Genomic DNA, 23158 nt, shown 5'->3' on the forward strand with positions numbered 1-23158 from the left:
TTGTCATTTTTTCAATGGTTAATTTGTGCATAACTGATTATTTATCGTTTTAGGTGAAAAAAAACAGCGGCATTTTCATTTAAATGCTTTTTCTCCTCAAAATCGATTGGTCTGTTTGTATACAAAATATAAATTGAAAGAGCCAAACATTCCACTCTTTTTTATATCAATTCAACATTTTCCCTGAATGCGTAATGCGAATTTTCAGTCTAAGTGTGGAGTCTGGAGCAGATTTTCCATCGCAGGGGTTCGAGATTGTTCCTTTCGCGTTGAACACATTAAACACGGTTGCCGACAAATGGCACATAACGGAATTATGAATCCCTCTTCTCTACTATAAACTATGCACGAGTACCTTCGCAGGATGTAACAAAAGGGACACAGTCATGATTTCCATAATAAATTACGACACTCGCGCGCGCATGGTAATTTTTAACCGTGACGTCTGCAATGAGAGAGCAGCTCTGCTTTTTCAAACTTTCTTTCGCAAGAAAGAGACGTGAACTTCCGGGCTCAGCGCGTAACAAATTCAGAAAAGTCCTATGTGTATTCGTTACATAACTTTATCGTCGCTTTAATGGACGTTCACTGATGGTGCGAGTTATATAGTAGGCATATCTTAATAACACCCGCGCCTTTTTCAAATTGAAACAGAGTGTGCGCGAAAAAGTTAACCGGCTCTGCCGTGTTTCCCAATTAAAAGTGACAACCGAAATGCACGCCAGAGGAAGTATCGTTAAGTCAGTTTGTCCGAAAATGAACTGATGGCTGTTTTTACTGGCTGCTCGTAACATTTTTCTATCTGGATTTACAGCCGCATAAAGATAAACGTAAAAAATTGATTTTTCATCAAAGGTAAATTTTGTTACAGAATAACTGTGTGCAAAAAGAACAACAAACAATTTCACTTGCCAGTATTTTTAGCTGCTGCGTGGATTGTCAAGTGAATTAAGGAAAATAGGATATGATAGAGACAGACGAGTCTCTGTAATTAATTTCCATCAGTCGAGTAGAAGCCAATTTGCTGTTTGGTTTTGCACTTTGGCCTCTGCGTCGGCCTTTGTGCGGCTTGTGTGTATGACTGTGTGTGTTCTTTTCGTCGGCGCTAATGAGCCGTCAACACGGGTGATTGTTAAAAATCGTGCTTGCCGGTGTTTCAGTGCGACCCCGGTGTCGGAGTGGACGCCTTTTTCCATGCCCTCTACACGCGGCCCTCCACCAAACTGCCGATGCTTCTGGGAAGTGCTTGTTCCGAGGTCACCGAAAGCTTGGCAAAAGTCACGCCCTACTGGAATATTGTTCAGGTGAGTGCCGAATGTTTGCACTCAAACGAGTGCCACGCTCAATTACTATGCTGAAGGAAATAATTTTTAATGCTGCCGAAAGGACGGAAAATTGACCTTTTTCCGCAATAGCGTTCCTTTTATACCACTATCTCTAAAATTTTTCTTTTCCCTTCGTATTATTATTAGAAGAAAGTGTAACTTTTTAACATTTAGCATTCAGTGTCCATTGAGTGATCTTTATGAGAAACTCAAAAACTTACAGACCGTCTTTGACGAAGTTTCTGAGCACACCAATCGATTCTTGAGGGCAAAATTAGCTAAAGTGGATGTTTCTTCTGACCAAAAAGTGTGCATGCGTCAGAGCTTGCTGGATCTGACAAAGAAGTCCTTCGTACAGGTGGTCTCTCTGCAAGTGCTCAAACCAGCTCTGACGCATGCGCACTTCTCGCGTTCATATTGTTTTGGCGGGAAAAAAGTTCTACTTGCGCTACGCACACCGCGCTGCACTTTTTGGAGGGGAAAATATTAACTTTACCTAATTCGACCCTCACGAATCGATTGGTGTGCTCAGTAACATCGTAAATGACGGTCTTAAATCGACGGTAACATTATCAAAATAATTAATTGTGCGAACCGCGGCTCAAATAATAATAGCATTTGATCGGAATTTTGCTGTGAATAATAAATTAGAGAGCATAATATTATTGGCGTAATCAGACGTGTCAAGGGCTCGTTAAAAGCTGATTATGGCGTCGGTCACGCACGTTCGGCCTGCTTTGGCAAGAGCCGATGGTCAGTGGAAAGCAACATGCGATCGCCACGCAGCGCAAATTGCCCCGCGTTTCTGCCGGGACGAAAACCGAGAGGTGCCTGCCGGCCACCCGCCGCGGTTGACCAATGACGTCATTGCCGCCGGACAGAAGCAAACAACAACTCAGCCCACACAGGCAGCTGTCAAAGGAACTATAGTGCGAGAAAGAGAATTGGCTCTAAAAGGAGCCTGATTTCTTTTCGAAAATAGTCGCTTTCCGAGTAGCCATTTCCAGCACAATTCTTGCTTCAAGGTGACATATAGTTTAGTTTTAGTTTTAGCTTTTTATTTTGATTAAGTCAATTTTTACAGGGGTGACTTAAGCTATTAGCTATTTGCACCGTTATTTTTATAGAGGTCTCAGCCGCTAGATTTAAGGCGGCGGCTGGCGGGTTTTTTAATAATGCTTAGGAAGACATTTTTTTCTCCTGCTCTTTTTTTATTTTTGACCTTTTTTTAAAACCTTTTTAACAATAAGCCACATTCACGGCGGCTGGCGGCTGCCCACGATACGCAAAATTTGACGGATGCTGCGCGGCGACCTCTATAGTTTTTTGTTCCAACAGCAAATTACCAAAAAAATAAGCCATCCCCTTTTTTGCTCATTTTGTGCTCCTGACAAAATTCCCGCGTTTATGAAATTACAGAAGACATAGCGTGTCGGTGTCGGGGGGGGGGGGGTGAGAGAGCGTGTGTCCGTGCGCTTTCGGCGCGTAAAAGGGCGGGTGTGTTTGTTTTTGCGACAGCCTTTCATTCTTTCTTTTACGAGTCGCGGAGCGCCTTGAATTTTTGATTACGCTACGACGTTTTAAGCTCGAGTTAGCTCGCAAAATTAGCTCTTTTTACGCCTCTTGCAATATTTTCTCACCTGCAGCGTTGTAGTTAATTACTTGAGCACTTCATTTTCTCCTTCAGTTAGCTCAGTAGACACAAAGGTGCAGCATCACGCGCCAAGCGATTAATCGCGCAATTACATCGTGCACATGCTTACCGGTGCAGTTTATGTCATCTCCACCTCCACCGCGACTCATTAAAATACGTCAACTTTTATCCTAAATGTACAAACTAGAGATTATTAATATATTTACAATGTGAAGTCACATGAAAATAATTCTGCCATGTCGTAAAACTGATAGGTGTACACAATTCTTTTGACCGCTTTTAGAAATTCCTGGTCTTCGTCAATTAATTTTATATTGACTGGCAAGGCATTGAAAATTCTTGGGATCATAATAGCCGGGTTCTGAGCCGACATTCTTAGTGGACAAGGTTTCACGAAAAGGCCCCGTGGGGAAAGGTTAATGGCCGCAAGCCTAGTGCATGGGCCAAGTTTGGGTTCATCACGCGCGAATGGGAATTGATCTCTATATTTTACCAGGTATTTCATACATTCAAAAACGTACAGCGGGTATACAGTAAGTATTTCATATTTGACAAATAGTGGTCGGCATGAGTCGAGTGCGGTGTTTCTTCTCCAGTATCTTATCCCAGCCATTGCTCTCACAACTCTTTTCTGAGCAATAAAAACTTTTTTCAGGTACGTAGACCCGCCCCAAACAATAATAGAATAAAGGATATGACTTTGGGCATATGCGAAATAAATCTGCCTTAACATACTAATAGAAACTTTATCTCTCAATTCAGTGAATAAATAAGTCACACTTCTGAGCTTGTTACTAACTAAATCACATTGTTCGTTCCAGTTTAAGGTATCAGAGATCATTACTCCTAACAGTTTACCTTTGTTAACTATACCTCTATCTGTAAGTTATTTATTTCAATGTTGGGATTGGTCACGTTGGTCATTTGGGGGACATGCATTTGTAGTATTTTTGTTTTACTCGCATTAAGGGAAAGATGGTTCATTTTAGTGTATTCTACAATTTGATAATTTACCATTTTGGATCTCGCCATTACATCTTCATTACTAGGACCCTTAACAATAACGCTGGTGTCATCCGTGAATAGACATAAGGCAGCTATTACAATATGGAGATCAATATCGTTCATATAAATATTAAACCCACTCGGTCCCAAAGTGGTGCCTTGGGGAATTCCCATATGAGAAACTGCGTGTGTCGAGTTCACATCGCAGAATGTATTATTCGATTTGTCTAAGACTCGGAGATGGACAAATTGCTTGCGGTTCAGGAGAAACGTTTCCAGCCATTTAATTGAAGTGTTACAAAGCCCGTAAATGTTTAACTTCTGCAGAAGGAATTGTGGGTATAAAGTCCCATACGCATTTCATAGATCATAGAGGATGACATTGATCCTCTCTTTTAGCATCAATTGATGTGTGAATATATTACTAATGAAATCAAAAAGTGCTCTTACTGTACTCCTCTGTTTTCTAAAGCCGTGTTGATTTTGGCTTAGAAGATTATTTACTGAGGAATAGTAATTAAGTCGGGCTAGAAATATTTTTTCGAAGATTTTCGATATCGATGGCGTGATTGAAATTGCTCTGTAGTTAGAGGGATCGTCTTTTTCTCCTTTTTTGTAAATTGGGGTTATTTTGGATAGTTTCATATTTTCTGGGAATTTTCCTGACACAAAGGAAACATTATTAATCATATGCGTGAGTGGATTAACAATAAACAGTGCATTCTTTTTCAAAACAGAGATGCTTGTTTTTACGACAGCAGTATAATAATTATTAATTGAGGCGTCCAATTTCTTTTTCTTGGAAAATCTTGAAATTAAACAAAATGCTAGGATTTGTTCAACAAATTTCAATAATTTCTCAATTGAGTACTTTTTACCCTTGAATACACCAGTTGTATGAGCCATTAGTGTTCGAAGCCTCCAATTAGATGGCGTCACCGTAAACTTTACAAATAAATTTAATTTTAAGGCTCTTCCGCCGTGATTTCAGACTCAATCCTTCCACTGTGCATTCTTTTGACGTACTGAAAACCAAAATAGACAAAGCCAATCGCCGTAGAATCATGAGAAACTATTTTTTGAAATATAAAATCTTTACCAATGTTTCTACGGCGAATGGCGGGACTGATTTTGGTTAACAGCGCGCCAAAAGGAAAAATATTAAGAGAAGAATGCACAGTGGCAGGATTCAGTCTGAAATCGCAGCGGAAGTGTTTTAAAATAAAATTTATTACAAAACTATACGGTGACGCCATCTGTTGGCGGCTTCGAACACTAAAGGCTTATGCAACTGGAAAATTGAAACTGATTTTAGAATCTAAATTTTTTAAATTTTCATCCGTGATAAGGATCATGAGTCATAATTAATATTTTATGTAGCCCAAAATAAACATAAATTTAACTTGAACCAAGGAAACTTGGGATGCTGCAAGGACAGACAGATTTGCTAGTGCGCAGGATTTTGTTTCATTCAAATCATCTTCTGTAGCTGTTTGCGTCAAAAGTTTTTCAATTCACCTGCCCTTGTGCCTGTCGTGGGAAGGCAAACTTTTGCAAAGTTACAAGTTTTGGCGGCAAGCAGAAAACTATGAACTACAGGCCGAGCCTTGCGGAAATTACTAAAAGTGTATAGAGATGCATTTACTCGAGCTCAGCAGCTTTCGCCTTGGGCAGAAGCACTCTCGCTTTCATCTGCAGCAAAGAGGCCTGCTTTTCTTTCTAGAAAGCGAGAGGCCGCAGCATTACATACAAAAAAGAGTTGAGTCGGACAAAGGCAAGATGTGAAGTATCTCATTATAGGCGAATATGCGCGCGGGGTCAGTGCTGCGCGGTTGGCTTCGAGATCAATCGCGGCATCAAAAAGCAATCAGCATCAACCAAAGGGGATTTGACAAGGGCGTCCCGCCACCGCAAAGGGATGCTTTCGAGTTGTTGCTCTCCGCACCGCGCGCAAAAGGTAAAAATCGAATCTTGACCCGGCCGCGCGGCAGCCGCTCCGGAAAATTCAAAACATTCTCGAATAATGAACTAGGTCACGTATACATCGATCAATTGAATCCATTTTCCGCTCTGATGAAAGAGTTCGATTCTGCAACCTCTCGACTCTCTGGCAAGATTGTTTCTGCGGCTGAGTGTATGCAAACTTTGATTACAAACGCGGGTAGTGGCACCGTTGATTGTGGTCACACATCAAAGAGTCAACTAGCGTGCAGCAGCAATTAAGCATTCCGCGTTCCCACCGTGCAAAACTTTGCTCGTCTAGGCCGCTGCGTTTTTTGTTGTTAGTTGTCAGTCGGTGAGTATGCAGCCATAGTGGCGTAGTCCTAGTTAGGCCGATACTTGCTCGCTTTTGCCTTTGTCAACGAACGCGAAAAGAGACCCTCTGGTATAGTGCTGCTTTGAGCGCGTTTCTAGCCAACCCTCGCGATAATATACAAGTTCTCAGCTCAATTTCCTACTTTTCCTTTGTGCGTAAGCGGCAAGGTTCGGAGCGGAATGAATTCGAGTCTCTTCAAAAGATGTAGAGTTTGAGTTTATATAATGTTCCTTTCATAAAAGATATTAATATTCCAAGAAATTCCGCTTTCATTTTTCGTTTTCTCAATTTTCAAAAGACAAGGAAATTGTTTTTGTAAATTAAGCCGCTTCCTCTCTGTAAACAAGTCTTCGAGCCTGAATTTTAAAAGGAAATTTAAATTTTACCTCAAGTGAAATAATTGCTTGGTGATAGCGAAAAACCTTGAAAATTTTTTTAATCTGCTCGGCGAGACAAATATTCATACTTTGGAATAGTTTCTGAACTTTTCATACTTTTTTTCAGAAAATCAAGCTTAATTTTGGCAACTTAATTTTTTGGTTGGTTGCTAAACTTGTTTGTTACACAAGTCAATTTGTTCCAGAAAATTGCAGTGAAGTGAATTTTTTCAAAATATGTAGAAATTTCCAAGTGTGAACATGCGCAGCTGTCCGATTTTGACCAACATTTTTGCACTAGCATTAATTTATAGCTGGTAAATTTCAAAGCCAAGTGCGCTGTTCATCAATATAATCCGATTTTTTTCAAATCAGAAAAATTTGTCAATTTAGTAACTTTTTAGCATCCAAAATTCTAGATTTGACCGTCCAAAACTCGAAAACTGCTGAAAATAGTACCATTGGTAAATTGTCATCTAATTTCAAACTCTCAGCATGCGGTAGTAAAAAATATTTTGTGTTGTTCACGACAAAATTTGAATAGCGTGGCGGAGGTGTAAATCCCGCGGGACTTGGAATGCCAAAGCCGTGGAATGGAGTTGAGGCCAGCTGTGACTTGCACACGCTACATGCATATTTGCCTAATCCGTCTAAGCGTCCACAAAGGAGCAATATTTGCAGGACAAATTGGAGCTTGCGACAATCGTGCAGCGCACCGCAGCAAGTCAATCTGCGAGTGAGAGTTGGAGCGAGCTGCAAATTGGACTGTTCCAACTCGCATCAGAATAATTATTGCTCACTCGGGAAGGGGACACGATTTAATTGAATCCTAATGGCGTAGCGGCGTGCGGTTGAGTGCGAGTGTGTAAATAATTCGGCTGCGCGACAATTCGATTTTTGATTAATTGATTCTCATCTGCGCGAAGCGGATAAGCAGTGTGTGTCGCTCGGCGCGCGCGTGTTCAAATATTTATCCTGTGAAAATTTGATCCGGCAGCGCGTGTGTGCGACGCCTCCGACTCCGACTGACTCTGCGTCTGTTCATTTCCGTCTCGCTGAAGAGGTAGACTAATTTTATTGGCCCCTTCCTCGCCAAGCTCTCAATTTTCCTTGAGAGCGAGCGCAGTTCCAAGCGAGGCGGTCGTAAAGTTTCTTTACTTAGCTGCTGCTGCATGCAAATCTCGAGTCGCCTCATTTTAATAAGAACCCGCGGCAACGACGGCACCAGCGGATCCCAATTTTTCACTCGGATGAGTGCTCCGGACCGTTTGCCAGTTTTATCTCGCGTAATAAACACTTATGTCGTGCCGTGCATACAAGCAAACACGCCTGCTAAATCCGCCTAATGAACTTTTGACAACTTTACTCTCGTGAATACAAGTTTAAATATATACAGTGTGCTTTTTCGTCAGCTTAAGTTAAACTTTGCTTAGCCCAAGCAGACGAAAATCTCATTTTACTCCTAATTTAACACTCCAAATAGAAACTGTTATGGCATGTTAACAACCGATCATTGATTCTTTTTTTCTGTAAACAATACACGATGTCGACGCTGTTCAATTTTTTTTCAACATTCCAGAAATATCTGCAAAATTGATAATTTAATCAGGATTTTAGCTATAAATCTGAGAGAGTAAATTTCAATTTTCCCGCGCCTTCTTTTTCATTTACCTGGGAGCTACGTCCCCATCTCAAAATTCCCGCGAGTTACGCCCAACAGAGAATTCCAATAAACGTTCTTTATTTTAAAAAAATTGCATAATATATTAAAAAAGTTCAGTCATATTTCCGGCGTTTGATTCGTGGAAATCAATTATCTATCATTTTAGGCGGGAAAGAATCAAGTGGCTACTTGGCATAAGAGATAAAATGTTTAACGTTTAAATTCGATTATTTTGTGCTAACAGTAAGAAACCAATTGATATAATTTGAAGCAAAAATGTTTTTTTGCATTTCCCTATGATGTTCAGTGTATTGAATTTTACAATTGAGATGAAAATTCACGTTAATTGGCTGTATAGCGTTTGTTTCGTATTAATTAACCGCAGTGTGGCTGCATGAAGGGTGCTGTGAAATGGAAATTATTTCGCTGTCACTATTGCTCAAAAGCGGTGCAAACGAATCGACCCTCCCATTCGCCTGGACATTTGAAATGCAAATTAGTTGAATGTAGAGCACTCCATTGTTTCGCGTACCTGCAGTTTGAGTCCTTTGCGTCCACTTTTGCAACAACCGCGAAAGCATGCAAATTAGAAATGTTACCCGGGCGCCAAATGAATAATATTTTGGCGGTTGGTTTTTGGTAAATCGATTGTTGTTGCTTTTACTTGGCCTTTTTTGGAGGATTTATAAGAAATAATTTAAAATTCACCAGTTGCATAAGCCTTCAATGTTAGAAGCCGCCAACAGATGGCACCACCGTATACTTTAGTAAGTTTAGTAATAAATTTTATTTTAAGGCACTTCCGCTGCGATTTCAGGCTCAATCCTGCCACTGTGCGTTCTAAACTTAATATGCTTTCTTTTGACTTGCTGAAAACCACAATCAGTTCAGCCATTCACCGTAGAAGCGTTGGAAAAGATTTTATATTTAAAAAAAATAGTGATTTTCACGATTCTATGGCGATTGGCTTAGCAGATTTTCGATCTTAGCACGTCAAAAGAAAGCATATTAAGTGAAGAATGCAGAGTGGCAGGATTGAGTCGGAAATAGCAGCCGAAGTGCCTTAAAATTAAATTTATTACCAAAGTATAAGGTGGCACCGTTAGTTGGCAGCTTCAGACACTAAGGGCTTAATTCAATCCAATTCATTTATTTGTTTTTAGCATGGTAATTACATTCAGGTGATGATCTTCTCACAATATATTCCATCTAATTGAAAATTACAAACACAATATACAATTGAAAAAATAAACATACAACAATATCATAAGTTTTTGACAAAAGAGAAAAATTCTTGGGAAGAGTAAAATTTGTATAAGTACAACTGGTGTATTAGCAGCTAATTCATTTCCATATAAGTGTAACGTGTTCTTTCACTGTGTCCAAGGTCTCGTTCGGGTCAACATCGCCAGCTCTGAGTGACCGACGCGAGTTTCCCTTATTCTACCGCACCGTGGCCCCCGATTCGTCGCACAATCCTGCACGGCTGGCTTTCGTCCGCGGCTTTGGCTGGGACACAGTCACGGCCCTCAGTCAAGACGAAGACGTTTTCACGCTGGTAAAAACTCGAGTCAATCCTGTGTGTTTGCGGTTGTAAATTCTCTACCACTCAACCAGCATATAAAAAGAAAAAACATGAAATAGCCGTTTGCCGCTCGTGCAGTAGAGCCGATCGAAAGCAAACACAGTCGTTTGAGGGTGTTTGTGTTGCAGGCCGTGAACGACTTGGTGACGGAGCTCGAGGAGGCCAACATCACGTGCACGGCCACCATCACTTTCTCGGAAAGCGACTTTAAGGACCAGCTGCGCTACCTGAGGGCAAGTTGCCTTCCGGGCTCACTTACTTACTTTCGCACCCCCAGCCCATTTGCGTAATGCCCTTTGTCAACAGCGGAACGCTCTTTCTCTTTCTCGTTGCAGGATTTGGACACCAGGATTATAATCGCCAGCTTCTCGCACAAAGTGGCGCCCAAAATCTTCTGCGAGGTGAGTCTTTGTTGTGTTGACATTAATATATATGTGTATTTTACGCCGGGCAAAAACGCAAACTCTACGCTACACAGCTTCCCACTTGTGAATATTGAATTAGGTTAAATATACGTCAAGTTGGCGCGCGCGCCAACGCCTGTGAAAACGGTTTCAGGCAGCTTGCTCAACATCTGTGTTCGCCCGCTTGCATAACTTGCTCTGTCGCCACAGCACAAACACAGACGCCAGATTAATTATGACCTAACTCTTTACTCAAATGACCGTGTCGTGCAAATTGCATCAGATTACGCCTTTCATTCTGAATTATACAGCCCTACAGATTTATTTCGTTAATTTTCATTAAGTTAGTAATATAATCGACTAAAAAGATCGCGCCACCACTCACTTCTGCTGCGATTTTGAACCTTCTTTGTGGTAATTTACGAGAAATGTTTATGCCTCGTCGGCGCCATCGGAATTGAATCAAATCTGGTGCAACGATACTTGAGCCACTCGCTCCTAAAGGCAAAGCAATTTTTACACCCTCTTCGATGCCGATTTTATGAGCTTTCGGAACCGATATGATCGTGAAGGCCAGTAAATTCTTGCGTGTGAGTAAGTACATCGCATCTCCCAAGGAAACGGCCGGTGGAAAATCCGTCATCAGTAGGGAGCACAGGATGCTCTTTGAGTTCCTTTTTTCCTGCCGTCAAAAAGGGACGATGTGGTGCAATTTTCCGGGAACGCGAGCAGCTGGATCAATTCGTGCAGTAAGGTGCTGGAATTTTACACCGTGTCGCACTGATGTGAGAGCAAACCCGGGGGTGCCAGTACAAAGGACACCTCGTTTCCATTATGCAGAAAGTAGGGTGCTGCCGAAAGGAAATTCTTGACGCTCGGATCTGTTTGAAATTTTAAAGCCAGTTCAAATAAAAAATTTCCACGAATTTAAATATGACCCGAAAATTATATTTAAAATGAAATATAATGATGGTAAAAGTTTTTCTAGCATTGCTTTTAAGCAAAAAGGCTCATTTTACAGTAGTTGTGTGTCATGTTAATGTTAATGTCAATTAATAAATGTTGTTCTGGTACTGTCTACTCATCTCTCCTTCCAACTAAAAAGCCGGCCTCTGGTGTGCGGATGGAAATTAAAATGCATATTCCGGCCCGGGCAGGCCCCAGGATCACAGGTTGCTTGCTTTCTAATTTCGGTTTTTGCTCTCTCTCTCTCTCTCTCTCTCTCTCTCTCTCTCTCTCTCTCTCTCTCTCTCTCTCTCTCTCTCTCTCTCTCTCTCTCTCTCTCTCTCTCTCTCTCTCTCTCTCTCTCTCTCTCTCTCTCTCTCTCTCTCTCTCTCTCTCTCTTGCTCTCTGGCGCGCAGCCCATTGTGATGCAAAATGATAAATGGCCGACATGTGCGTTTGCTCCATCCATCATGTGTGCGGCTGCTCCCACGGCAAAACAGATTGGCCGAGCGGGGTCACACGCTTGCTCTCATGACGACTGGCCACAAGAGTAAAGCATATATTAGACCACTTCCGTGCAAACTTCTCTCCATAATATCTACAGTTAGAATTTCATCTTCTCCTTGAACTTTTCTTTGAAGTTTCGGCGATTAAAATGAATTCAGCGTTGTTAGAGGATGAACCCGAGGCGTGCTCGCACGAATTAATCCGTTGCCGTAAAAACTGTGCTCCCCCGGGAAATTGTGCTTGAAAGCGTTCGGAGGTGCATAATCTGCGCGCGCCAAAATAAGAGCGATATTGGGCGCGCGTGCAGGGCACGGCAGGTCGGCTCCACTGCCAGGCTTAGCAGATCGATGCCACGAGAAAAATGCCGTCACTGCACGCACGCAATTTACGTACATGCGTATACAGCAGCTTTTGATGGTGGCTGAAGACGTGCACGCTCAGCTGGAGACCGACGTCTCATGCCTACATGTGCGTCTGTTGCGCGCTGTTCTCATGTTATTCAAATGGCCTTAGGGCCGGGAATTCGAGCCGGCTCCAATATTTCTTGCATTTACAGCCATGAAATGGGCATGAATCAGGCAATTTTAACACTTTTGAGACAACAAGCAAAAATCCGTCCTTGAAATCTAAAATTAAAAATGCACGGACTTAAATAATTTAAAGGCTGTCTTTGACGACGTTTCTGAGCACACCAATCGATTCTTGAGGGTCGAATTAGGTAAAGTGGATATTTTTTCCGTCCAAAAAGTCCAGCGCGACGTGCGTAGCACAAGTAGAACTTTTTTCCCGCCAAAACAATACGAACCTATATATGCAAGAACTGCGCATGCGTCAGAGCTGGTTTGAGCACTTGAAGAGAGACCGCCTGTACTAATGACTTCTTTGTCAGATCCAGCCACCTCTGTGACGAATGTGCACTTCTTGCATAAATAGGTTCGTATTGTTTTGGCGGGAAAAAAGTTCTACTTCTGCTACGCACGTCGCGCTAGACTTTTTGGTCTGAAAAATATCCACTTTACCTTATTCGACCCTCAAGAATCGATTGGTGTGCTCAGAAAACGCAGCACAAGTAGGATTTTTTTCCCCCGCCAAAACAACATGAACCTGTATGCGAGAGCTGAGGCATGCGTCAGAGCTTGCTGGATCTAACAAAGAAGCCATTGGTATAGGTGCGGTCTCTCCACTCAAACCAGCTCTGACGCATGCGCACTTGTCGCATTCATATTGTTTTGGCGGGGAAAAAAAGTTTGCACGTCACGCTGCATTTTTTGATCGCAAAAAATATCCATTTTACCTAATTTGACCCTCAGGAATCGATTGGTGTGCTCAGAAACTTCGTCAAAGACGGTTTTTTAATAATTTAGATTTTCTAAGACAATCGTCTGGAAATGGTCCTTAGAAATCACGTCGTCTTTTTCTTCGAAGAAATGTCTAAAAATCCCACCTCGAAAAATAAGAAATAAATGTGTGTGGTGTTGCGAGTGACAGCTCTCCCGCCATTTCTTGGAAATTTGCGTCGCTTGGCGGAACGGGCGTTGAATATTTCATTGCGATTGTTGCAGGCGTATCAGCTCGGCATGTACGGCTCTGATTACGCGTGGATTCTGCAGGGAAGCCCGCTGGACGGTGCGTGGTGGGCCGATGTCTCCAAGACTGACTGCTCGCAGTCGGCGCTCAAGGCCGCCGTCGAGGGACTCATCCTCGTCTCCAGCCACAACAGCATCGTCGGCTCGGAGCCCTCCCTTTCAGGACTGGTAAGCACACTGCTAATTTGCTCCGGTTTGAACAAAAAATATAAATGTTCAAATGGGTGGGATTAAAAAAATCCGAATTGCCCCTCAAAAGTGGTCTCAGGGTACGTGTGAACTTGTGTGAAAATTTCAAGGTGGTGTTTGACTTTATTTAAAAAAAAAAATGATTTTGAATTTCGAAAAACACGGAAAAGGTTTTTTTTATTTTTGCAAATGTTGTGAGCGCCAAATCTTGGGTTCTAAATGGTCAGAAATACAAAAACTGCACACTATTCGACTTGACCTCGCCTCTTCTTTTACATCTGGTGTTTGAAAATTGAAGTAGTGTTGAGTTTTTATTTTTTCCAAGATGGAGTTCAAAAAAATCAAGCTGCATTTTGGCCATTTATATTATATTTTGCAGCTTTCTCGAGAAATTGTGGGGATTTAATTTTTTCCAGCCAATGAATTTATTGCAAAAAATCGGTTTGTTTTCAGACGAACGCCAAATTTGAGGAAGAGTTCCGGCAGCGTGGTCTGCCGATCACGCGTTACACGCCGCAAACGTACGACGCCGTGTGGGCCATCGTGTTGACGCTGCACAAAACGGAGTCGCAACGGCGCTCGCTCGGCCTCGCGCCAATCTCCAACTTCGACTACGGCGACTGGCGGATGGCACACGAGTTCCACAGGGAGATGGCAAGCCTCGACTTCTTGGGAGTGTCGGTAAAAAAAGCGCTCGTTGCTCGACAAACTGCCTCCAATTTACAGCGTGCGTCAACTCCACTTTGCAGGGACCCGTTTCGTTCAGCGGATCCGACAGAGTGGGCATCTCGGCCTTCTATCAAGTGCAAGGTACGTACCTTTGCTTCAAGGACAAATATATAATTAATTGGTTTAATAGGAATTTGAATTTATTTGTATGCGATTGAAGCTTATGGCTTTCTGAATCGGAAATCCACCAGTAGGGCAAGCCCTTAGCGTTCGAAGCCTCCAACAGATGGCGCCACCATTGACTTTCGATTTTAAGACTCAATCCTGCCACTGTGCGTTCTTTACTTAATATCTTTTTTTGGCGTGCTGTAAAACATAAACCGTCGTAGAATTGTGAAAACCGTTATTTTTTAAATAACCTCCAACGTTTCTATGGCGAATGGCTGGACAGATTTTTTTGTTTTCAGCACGTATTAAGAAATAATTCTAGTAGCAGAATGCACAGTGGCAGGAGTGAATCTGAAATCTCAGTGGAAGTGCATTAAAATCGAAAGTCTACAGTGGCACCATCTGTTAGCGGCTTCGAACACAGAGAGCTTACCCAACTTGTAAATTGCACAACAAATCAGACTTACGATCTGGTTTATGTTACATGTTATGCAAAACTAAAGCAATTGGTTTAACAGTGTTATGATGTATCAAATACCAAGCGAGGATTTCCTTTCATGCGTAATAATTAATTGAACGTGTCCTTTAGAGGTTTCCGTTTGAAATACAGTCCGATTCCTGGTTGGAGGTGATTTCCCTCGTGTTGAGTGCAAAATAGCAGTTGCGTTCAGATATTCATGAAGCACCGCTGTTTGCGTAATCAGTCGAATTGGGAATTCTTGCAAATGCTTCGTCTCGAGTGAATCCAATCAACATTTTTCCAATTACTTCCCAGTCAGCGGAAATAAAGTTTATTCTTTTGTCAGGAACGTGAAATTTATTTTCCCTTCATTTAAGATTATCAAACACGCGATCAAAACTTTACTGTTGCTTTTTATATTTTTGTCGGTGACGTTTATGGAAGCAGAAAGCAATTGAAACAACTAATTTTATGCGCACTCGTTTTGCAGCCGTAAACCGTGTTTGTCCTTTTTCCGCTTTCTCTTTCTCTTCTCTCCGGCGCAGACGACAAAGTTTCAAATATAAAGCTAGACGGAAATTTCGCAGCTGTGTACACACACACCTTTATTTCTTCTTCTGCTCTGTCAGCGGCACAAAAGCAGTGAAAAGTGTCACCGGCACATTTCCAGAACAGATTCCTCCAATTTAGAAGTTTTCAATTTGAGTCGCGTCGTCAGCGAATTGTACGCAAAACCCACATATTATTTTTCGCACGCACGCAGCGCAGAATGTAAATTTTGTAATGTACCTGCAGCAGCGGCGCGTCTGCCTCGTCTTGAGTACACAGGCAAAACAAATTCGCGGGCGTGTGGCTTTGAAATTGATTTTCCGCGACGCCGCCATGATGCAAGAAGTGAATTAACATTTAAATTATAACACTCGACGTGAGCTCGGCAAACAATTTAAACGGGGGTGTGCATGTTCTAAAAACTTTTGTTTCGTCTGAACAGGCTGGCCTACTTTATAGCTTTGTAAAGCTCAAACAACATTTGGCTTTTGGCTAAATTAAATTTGAGAGTACAATGTAAATTAGTTGAATCACTATATCAATTTATTTCTCCACCAGGTGGCATAGTGCAGAAGGTGGCCCTGTTCTACCCGTCCTCGGAGATTTTGGACTTTGAGTGTCCGCAATGCGAGCCACTGAGGTGGCAAGGAGGACAGGTGCCGATCGCCAAGCGCGAGTTCCGCCTCAGGGTCGTCACGATCGAGCGGACCGCGTTCTACAGCGTCGCCAGTCTCGCCGGCGCTGGAATTGTCCTCGCCACTGTGTTCCTAGGGTTCAATCTCTACTTTAGAAAGCTCAAGTCAGTGTCAAACCAACTGGTTGCATGAAGCATTTCAATTTGATTCAATTTGTTTTAACCACACATCATAAATCAAGATGGCGAGGATTTGCAATCCATCATGAAAAAGCGATTTCTTCCTTTTTCTAAACCAAACATGCTCGAATTAAATGCCTCCAGCTTTTGGGAGCAGCTTTCTCAAAGCGGAGTGTGTGTCTGTCTGGTGTGTCAGCATCAGGCAGCGCCGAAAAAAGCGTTGGTTTTGCGCAAATGTAAAAAGGGGCTTGCGGCTTTGCGTCGGCGGCCCGTCTGCTGAATCAACTAACAACTGTTGCTCTCTCTCTCTCTCTCTCTCTCCGCAGATACATCAAGCTGTCGAGTCCCCGGCTGAACAACATCGCCGTCGTTGGCTGCATTCTCGTCTACACAGCCGTCATTCTGCTCGGACTCGACCACGCCACGCTGCCCGCCGGCGGAACTTACTTCGCAAATGTTTGCACGGTAAGCAGATTAACCTGAACGCGCGCGCCTGCATCCGCCCAAATCTTTTAATCTCTTTTCGGAGCATCAAAACTGATATTTCGCAGCTTTTAAATATGTGATATAGGGATTTTTAGGTAAAGCATGTTTTTAAACGTCCTTTCTAACTAAGTTATATATCTTCAAACCTTTATTCAGTGATTTTCCCGCGATTTGCGACCACGCCCTCTTTAATTTTCCCGAGAACCACGCCCCTATTTCAAAGTTCCCGCGAGCTACTCCCTCTTCCAACGAATTTGGTGGACGGGATTTTGATGTTCAAACTTTTCTGAAAATCCAGTGGAAATCACGTACGCAGCTATATTTATTAATTATCGCTCTTGTCAAAATAAATAAAATTTTGGACGTTTTCTAACAATTACTCTCCTCAAACCTAGTAATTTTGTGCTTACGCTCAATTTTAGACAAAAAGCGATTGTTTGCACGCGTATAAATTTACACTCGCATATAATGTTTCCACTTGCAAAGTCAGTCTGCAAATATTGTTGGTTTGGTGAAAACGATCAGGCCTGCTCTGCTCTGTTATTTAAGTATAGCGGAAGCGAAGATAGAGGTGAGTGTGAGCGCGCGTGTTTACTTTGCACTAGCAAATATATATAGTGGCACAATGGTTCGAGTGCTTCGCTTAACACGCCGACAGTGTAAGCGAAGCACTCGAAAGGCGCAATAAATAGAAAATCCGCATCTCTGGCGGCCGCGCGCGCGCGAGAGAAAACGAGTCGCCGGCTGCGTGTTACTGATATAAAAAAGCAGGCAAATCCTCGGCCACCGCAATAAATGCGATATAGCCGCGCCCATCGCCCATTCCGCACTCTGCTGAGGGAATCACGCCGCTCTGATCAATTTGCTCGAGAAAGACTTGGCTGCTCGACAATAAGATAGATTTTCAGCCGACTAACAAACAGACACACAGTGTTTTCCATTCTGACCTGACTCACTCACTCACTCAGAGATACGTCTGCCGACCAGATTCCTATCTCGCTGCGCAAATGGAAAATTGCCCGACACAAATGAGGGTGTGCACTGTCTCGGTCTCTCGCATCACTGGACCAAATAACTAGGGCGGCGAAATTTTTTCTGGGCTTCAATGAAAAAATAAATAAGCATGAATTGAATCGTTGCGGGACGAATTTGTATTATACAGTGTCCTGTTTTCCTCTTTCTTATATTTGAAAGGCCGCATACCAGAATTTTGAATTTGCTTCGCTTTTGCGCACGTGAAATATTTAGTTTAGAATAAAGTTGGACGCTGTGTGCCCCAGAGTATGCGCATTCGAGTTTTATGAATCAACGAAATGATGAAAGCAAAGCATTAAAGCAAACATTTCCATTCGTTGCATTGACAAAGCCCTGGCGAACTGGCGCATAAAAAACTTTTCAATTAGGCGGCGTGCGCGATGAATGACCCAACATGTGACGAAACTTTTCATGCAGCACGAGATGACAGCTAATTAGTAATTCAGTAAAGCAGGCAGCGGCTGAAAAGGCTACTCTTGTGTTTGTTGCAGGCCAGGGCGTATCTTCTATCTGCCGGTTTCTCCCTCGCCTTTGGCTCAATGTTCACTAAAACCTACCGTGTTCACCGGATCTTCACAAGAAGTCAAAGCGGCGTCGTTAAAAATAAGGTGAGTCTGTTGCTTTCTCTTTCCAACGCCTCTCGGCCATTTCTGCGCTTTTTCTGCCCCCGTGCCTAGCTAAAAATTATGACGTCACACACACACGGGAATAAAAACGTTTGATAGCTGTGGTTAACTCGAAACTTTTTAAAAGGTGGGGTCGGAATAAAGTAATTTGGGGGTGAAAGGTATGTCCCAAAACCCTTCAGCTGGCCAGGGGAGGTCGATAAGAGTTTAACGGTGGGTAGTTTCTGCAATTAACAGTAGTTGACCTAGGACATCAAATTTGGAATCAGTTCGATCCGGCTTGTCGAGAGGAATGAATATAAAGTATACCATCTTATATAAATTTCTCCACAAAAGTTTCAATGATTTCCAAAATTATCCCAAAAAATCCATAAAAAGTTATATTTTGTCGAATGACAGGGTTTTCAAGTGTAAGTTTTATCGGTTTTGCCAATTTTCTCCTCCGAACGGAGACATAATTTCATTTTTTAATGAAAAATCACTTCTCTCCTTTATTGATTTTATTTTAATTTTTTTGACTGAAAGCAAATTATTAAAGTTTGAAACAAATATTATTATTATTGTTTATTCTTGCCAAAGTCATAAGATACAAAATATAAAAATTACAGCAAGAAATGGCATACAATGCTAGCAGAATACTGCAAAAACGATCAGATACATTATATAAAATCACGCCGCACTGAGCCAAAAGGAAATCGCACACTAATTATCACAATTGAGCCTGCCACAAATAGTTTTTACACAAGGAGGGGAACTCGGACACTGAGCAGTCTTTGAGCTCGGGCGGCAGGTTGTTCCAGGGACTTACTACTCGAAAAGAGAAAGCCCTCTGGCCGAAGACACTGCGCACAGGCGGTGGTTGCAGTCTTGGATGCCGGTTGTTCATGTCGCCTCGCAACCGCCGGCCTTCAACGATGCGAGCTCGCGCGTCAAAATCTATTGCTCCTCCCTGACACTTTTTAAAGAAATTTAGATCTGTGTACAGCAGGTGCATTCTTAGTGGCATAATATTCGTCTCTTTTGGCGGCGGCAGTCGTCGTCCATGGATCAGGTGCAGAGCCCTATTCTGCACTCTCTCCAGTTTGTTCTTGTTTCCCTGCGTGGTCGGATGCCATGCAGGGAGCCCGTAGGTAAGAATGGGCTTAACAAGGGACAGGTAAGCGACCCTTTTTACCTTTCGAGTGCACCCGCGCAGGTTACGGGCCACAAAGCCGAGCACGCGAGCGGCCTTCGCGCGCACCGTGTCAGTGTGCACGTCCCACCTCAAATCACTGCTGATGTGCACACCGAGCAAGCGCTGTCTGTTGACGTACTCGAGTGCGACGCCTCCGATGGTATATTCGAAGAAGAGTGGCGCCCGCGCTCGCGAGATATCCATTACAAAACTTTTCTTCTGGTTGAGCTGCATAGCGTTGTTTTCGCACCAGATGAAAACTCGGTCGAGGTCTTCCTGCAACGCGTCCGCGTCCTCGGGGGTGGCAACCACCCTATGGAGGGTGGTGTCGTCGGCATACTGCTCGAGCCCCGAGCTGATCTCCTTCGGCAGGTCGGCAACGTAAACGTTAAAAAGCAGTGGGCCGAGGACACTGCCTTGCACAACTCCAGATAAGACCTCAGTCGGCGCTGAGCACACGCCGCCGAATTTTACGCGCTGCGTTCGTCCAGTCAGGAAGCACTCGATCCACCGCAGTACATCTCCGCAGACACCGTAGTGTTGAAGTTTGGAGAGTAGTCGCGCAAAGGGCACCCTATCAAAGGCCTTGGAGAAGTCGAGCAGGATGGCATGGACATGAGCGCCGCTCTTCTCGTCCAGCACCGCCGACCACGTGTCGATTAGCCCGGTCAGCAGCGTTGTGCAGCTACGGCGTGCTCTGAAGCCATGCTGATTGGCCGGGATCACGTTATTCACCTCCAGAAAATTGCACAGTTGGTCGCGGACAATTCGTTCAAGCACTTTTCCTACTAGCGAAGTAATGCTTATCGGCCTGTAATTGCGTACGTCCTCCTTCGGTCCATCTTTGTGTATCGGCGTTACTATGGCTGATTTCCAGTCGGCAGGTATCTCGCCGGTGCTAAGAGAACGGCGGAAAATGTGGCTCAAACTGGTACTTAAGGCCTCCGCACAATTCTTCATATTGCATTGAATTCTTCACATTGCATTGAATCCATAATGAAGCTGTATTATTTTCACTTACTTGAGCGTGACGTCGGCTGGTAGGCGCGAATCGCTGGAGAAAAGCAGTGGAGCGGAAGATCGATGAGTGGACTAGCGGCGCGAAATGAATAAATTAAGAGAGACACACGCTCGCTCTTCTGCCAGCCGAGGCGAAAGTAAAATGAATTATACAGCGCGGATTATAATACTCTCGCCGCCCACACAAAAAAGTTTTGGCACGAAGGAGAAACAATATCATTTGGGATTTAACATTAAACCTGTTTATTTAGTACCAGAACTGTTCAGCATATTTGAGTTCATTTTTTATGACGGTGGAAACACGCTGGAAAATCATTGGTTCGAAAGTTTGTCATCTCAAGTTTGGTAAACTTGGTTGAGGCTAATTTGCATTGAATGAGACCATGTAATCTATTCTCGTGTTACGACAGCTGTCTATATTTCATTACCATCTTCTGTTCGCCCTTTCTTGCTTAATTTGATATTTGATATTATTTGTATTTTATGTATATGACATGGCAAGAATAAACAAGAATAATAAAAGGATATCAATGTTGTGCAAAATTCTGAAATAATAATATATCGCGACGGGAGGAAGTCTAGTGAAAAATCATTAATATTTTTTGGAAATATATCAAATTTTAACTTACAACTGTTTTTTTTATAAAATGAAATGTGGCAAATTGTTATTTTAGTTGCTGCAAGACACACAACTGATTTCACTAATTTGTGCGTTGCTGCTGGTGGACATCCTGATCGTGACGCTTTGGGTGTCAATCGACCCGATGCAGCGGCACATGAGAAACCTGTCGCTGGAAATTTCCGCCATCGAACGCAGCGTCGTGTACCAGCCGCAGGTGGAGGTGTGCAGGTCGCAGCACACGAGTGGCTGGCTCGGCGCCCTCTACGTCTACAAAGGACTCTTGCTCATCGTCGGTGTTTACATGGCCTGGGAAACAAGGTGAGAAAGCAATTTTATTGATCTAACACTACATAGCTCATTGAGCCCCTCCGGCGGCCGCACCACGCACCACACCAAATTTATTCACTCCACTTTATTTTTATTTGCATTTTTGCTGACAGCAATTTATGATGTTCCCTTTCGCATTAATTGACGCTCAGTTTTGTTAAGCAGTGTGGTAAACGTGGTTTTTAGTGGTTAGGCAACCGGTTGAGCACAAGTGCTTCGCCGGTTGCGTTATTTCTTTAAAATTACAAATCTATAATCTTATCAGACGTATCTGTTTGTTGAGCATTAAAAATTTATAAAAAATGAGTTGAACAAACCAAAAAATCGATTAATATAAGGAGAGAAGCATTTTTAACATTTTGTTTCACTTTAAAGACCGTCTATGACGAAGTTTCTGAGCACACCAATCGATTCTTGAGGGTGGAATTTGATAAAGAGGATATTTTCCGACCAAAAAGTGCAGCGCGACGTGCGTAGCACAAAGTAAAACTTTTTTCCCGCCAAAACAATATGAACCAATATGCGAGAACTGCGCATGCGTCAGAGCTGGCACACGCCCACCGCCGGTTGCTATCGGCTGACGTGACGCCTCTCCTCGGCCACACCAGGCTCAGAAACGTCGTCAAAGACGGTCTTTAACTATGACGGCTGACGGGGAATAATGTTTGCTTCATTTTCAGACGAGTGAAAATTCCTGCCCTAAACGACTCTCAGTACATAGGCATGAGCGTGTACTCAGTAGTGATTACGAGCGGAATAGTGGTGGTGCTGGCCAACCTGATCTCGGAGAGGGCGACCCTGGCGTTTGTCACCATCACCGCTCTAATTCTGGCCTCCACCTCGACCACATTATGTCTTTTATTTGTGCCAAAGGTATCATTCGTCGAATCAACTCGTTTATTTAAAATGAGCATTATTTTTTTCGTGCGCAGATTCACACGATATGGCTGCACCAGGACGAGGACCCCATTGTGGAGAGCATGGGCCTTAAGATTGAGTGTAACACCAGAAGGTATATAGTCTTTTTAATTTGTTTCCGCTATCGCATTCACACAAGTGGCGCCGCCGGCTGAAAACTCTCTCCCGCCTCCCTGCGTTTATTATTTGTTCGGCGGCGCGCTGCGCAAACTTACTTGGCTTTGCACGAGAAGCGGGAATAATAATTTCACTCTCTGCAAAACTTTTAATCTGATCTCTTTCATTAATAAAAGCGGCTTTTTCATTAATCCTGGCTACTCTGCCAAGCCAGAGTTCAAACAGGAAAACGCAAAGATCGTTTTTTCCACCCACCTCAAATTTATAAGAGTGCTTATATTTTTTATTTAATTTATTCTCCGTTTGAATACAAAAAAAATCAAGTGACACTACAATAAAAAATAACATGAATAATTCAGTATTTGAACTTTTAATTGAAGGAAATTTAATCATTTTAACGAATTAAAGACATTAAATTATATTTATTTTGTACAGTGCTATTTGGATTTTTGTTAATTTGTCATGCCTTATGAACCAAAAATTCAGCAATCAAGGCGTGTTCTGATCGTCAGCGGCTGACACTGATGGCTGCTCTCTTTGTCCAGCGCTTTTTCACTAACGCGTGGGCGATTCCAAAAATTCCCAACAGCTGCAATCAACAAATCAATTTTTTCTT

General features: G+C 42.8%; 1 protein-coding gene across 3 annotated transcripts in view; it reads left to right on the top strand.

Moving 5' to 3' along the window:
• GABA-B-R3 (gamma-aminobutyric acid type B receptor subunit 3) overlaps positions 1–23158 on the top strand; it is a 71483-nt gene that overhangs the window by 42813 nt on the left and 5512 nt on the right. For all 3 annotated transcript variants that reach the window (XM_065484277.1, XM_065484280.1, XM_065484279.1), the window contains exons 3-15: positions 1161–1304; positions 9729–9899; positions 10055–10159; positions 10262–10327; positions 13345–13536; positions 14011–14238; positions 14307–14367; positions 15962–16202; positions 16544–16682; positions 18230–18346; positions 21233–21498; positions 22188–22380; positions 22440–22519. In XM_065484277.1, the coding sequence (XP_065340349.1) occupies positions 1161–1304; positions 9729–9899; positions 10055–10159; positions 10262–10327; positions 13345–13536; positions 14011–14238; positions 14307–14367; positions 15962–16202; positions 16544–16682; positions 18230–18346; positions 21233–21498; positions 22188–22380; positions 22440–22519 (2003 nt within the window). The remainder of the gene's footprint in view (positions 1–1160; positions 1305–9728; positions 9900–10054; positions 10160–10261; positions 10328–13344; positions 13537–14010; positions 14239–14306; positions 14368–15961; positions 16203–16543; positions 16683–18229; positions 18347–21232; positions 21499–22187; positions 22381–22439; positions 22520–23158) is intronic.

The sequence above is a fragment of the Cloeon dipterum genome, chromosome 3 (genome assembly GCF_949628265.1).
Source record: "Cloeon dipterum chromosome 3, ieCloDipt1.1, whole genome shotgun sequence".
In the NCBI taxonomy this organism is placed as follows: Eukaryota; Metazoa; Arthropoda; class Insecta; order Ephemeroptera; family Baetidae; genus Cloeon; species Cloeon dipterum.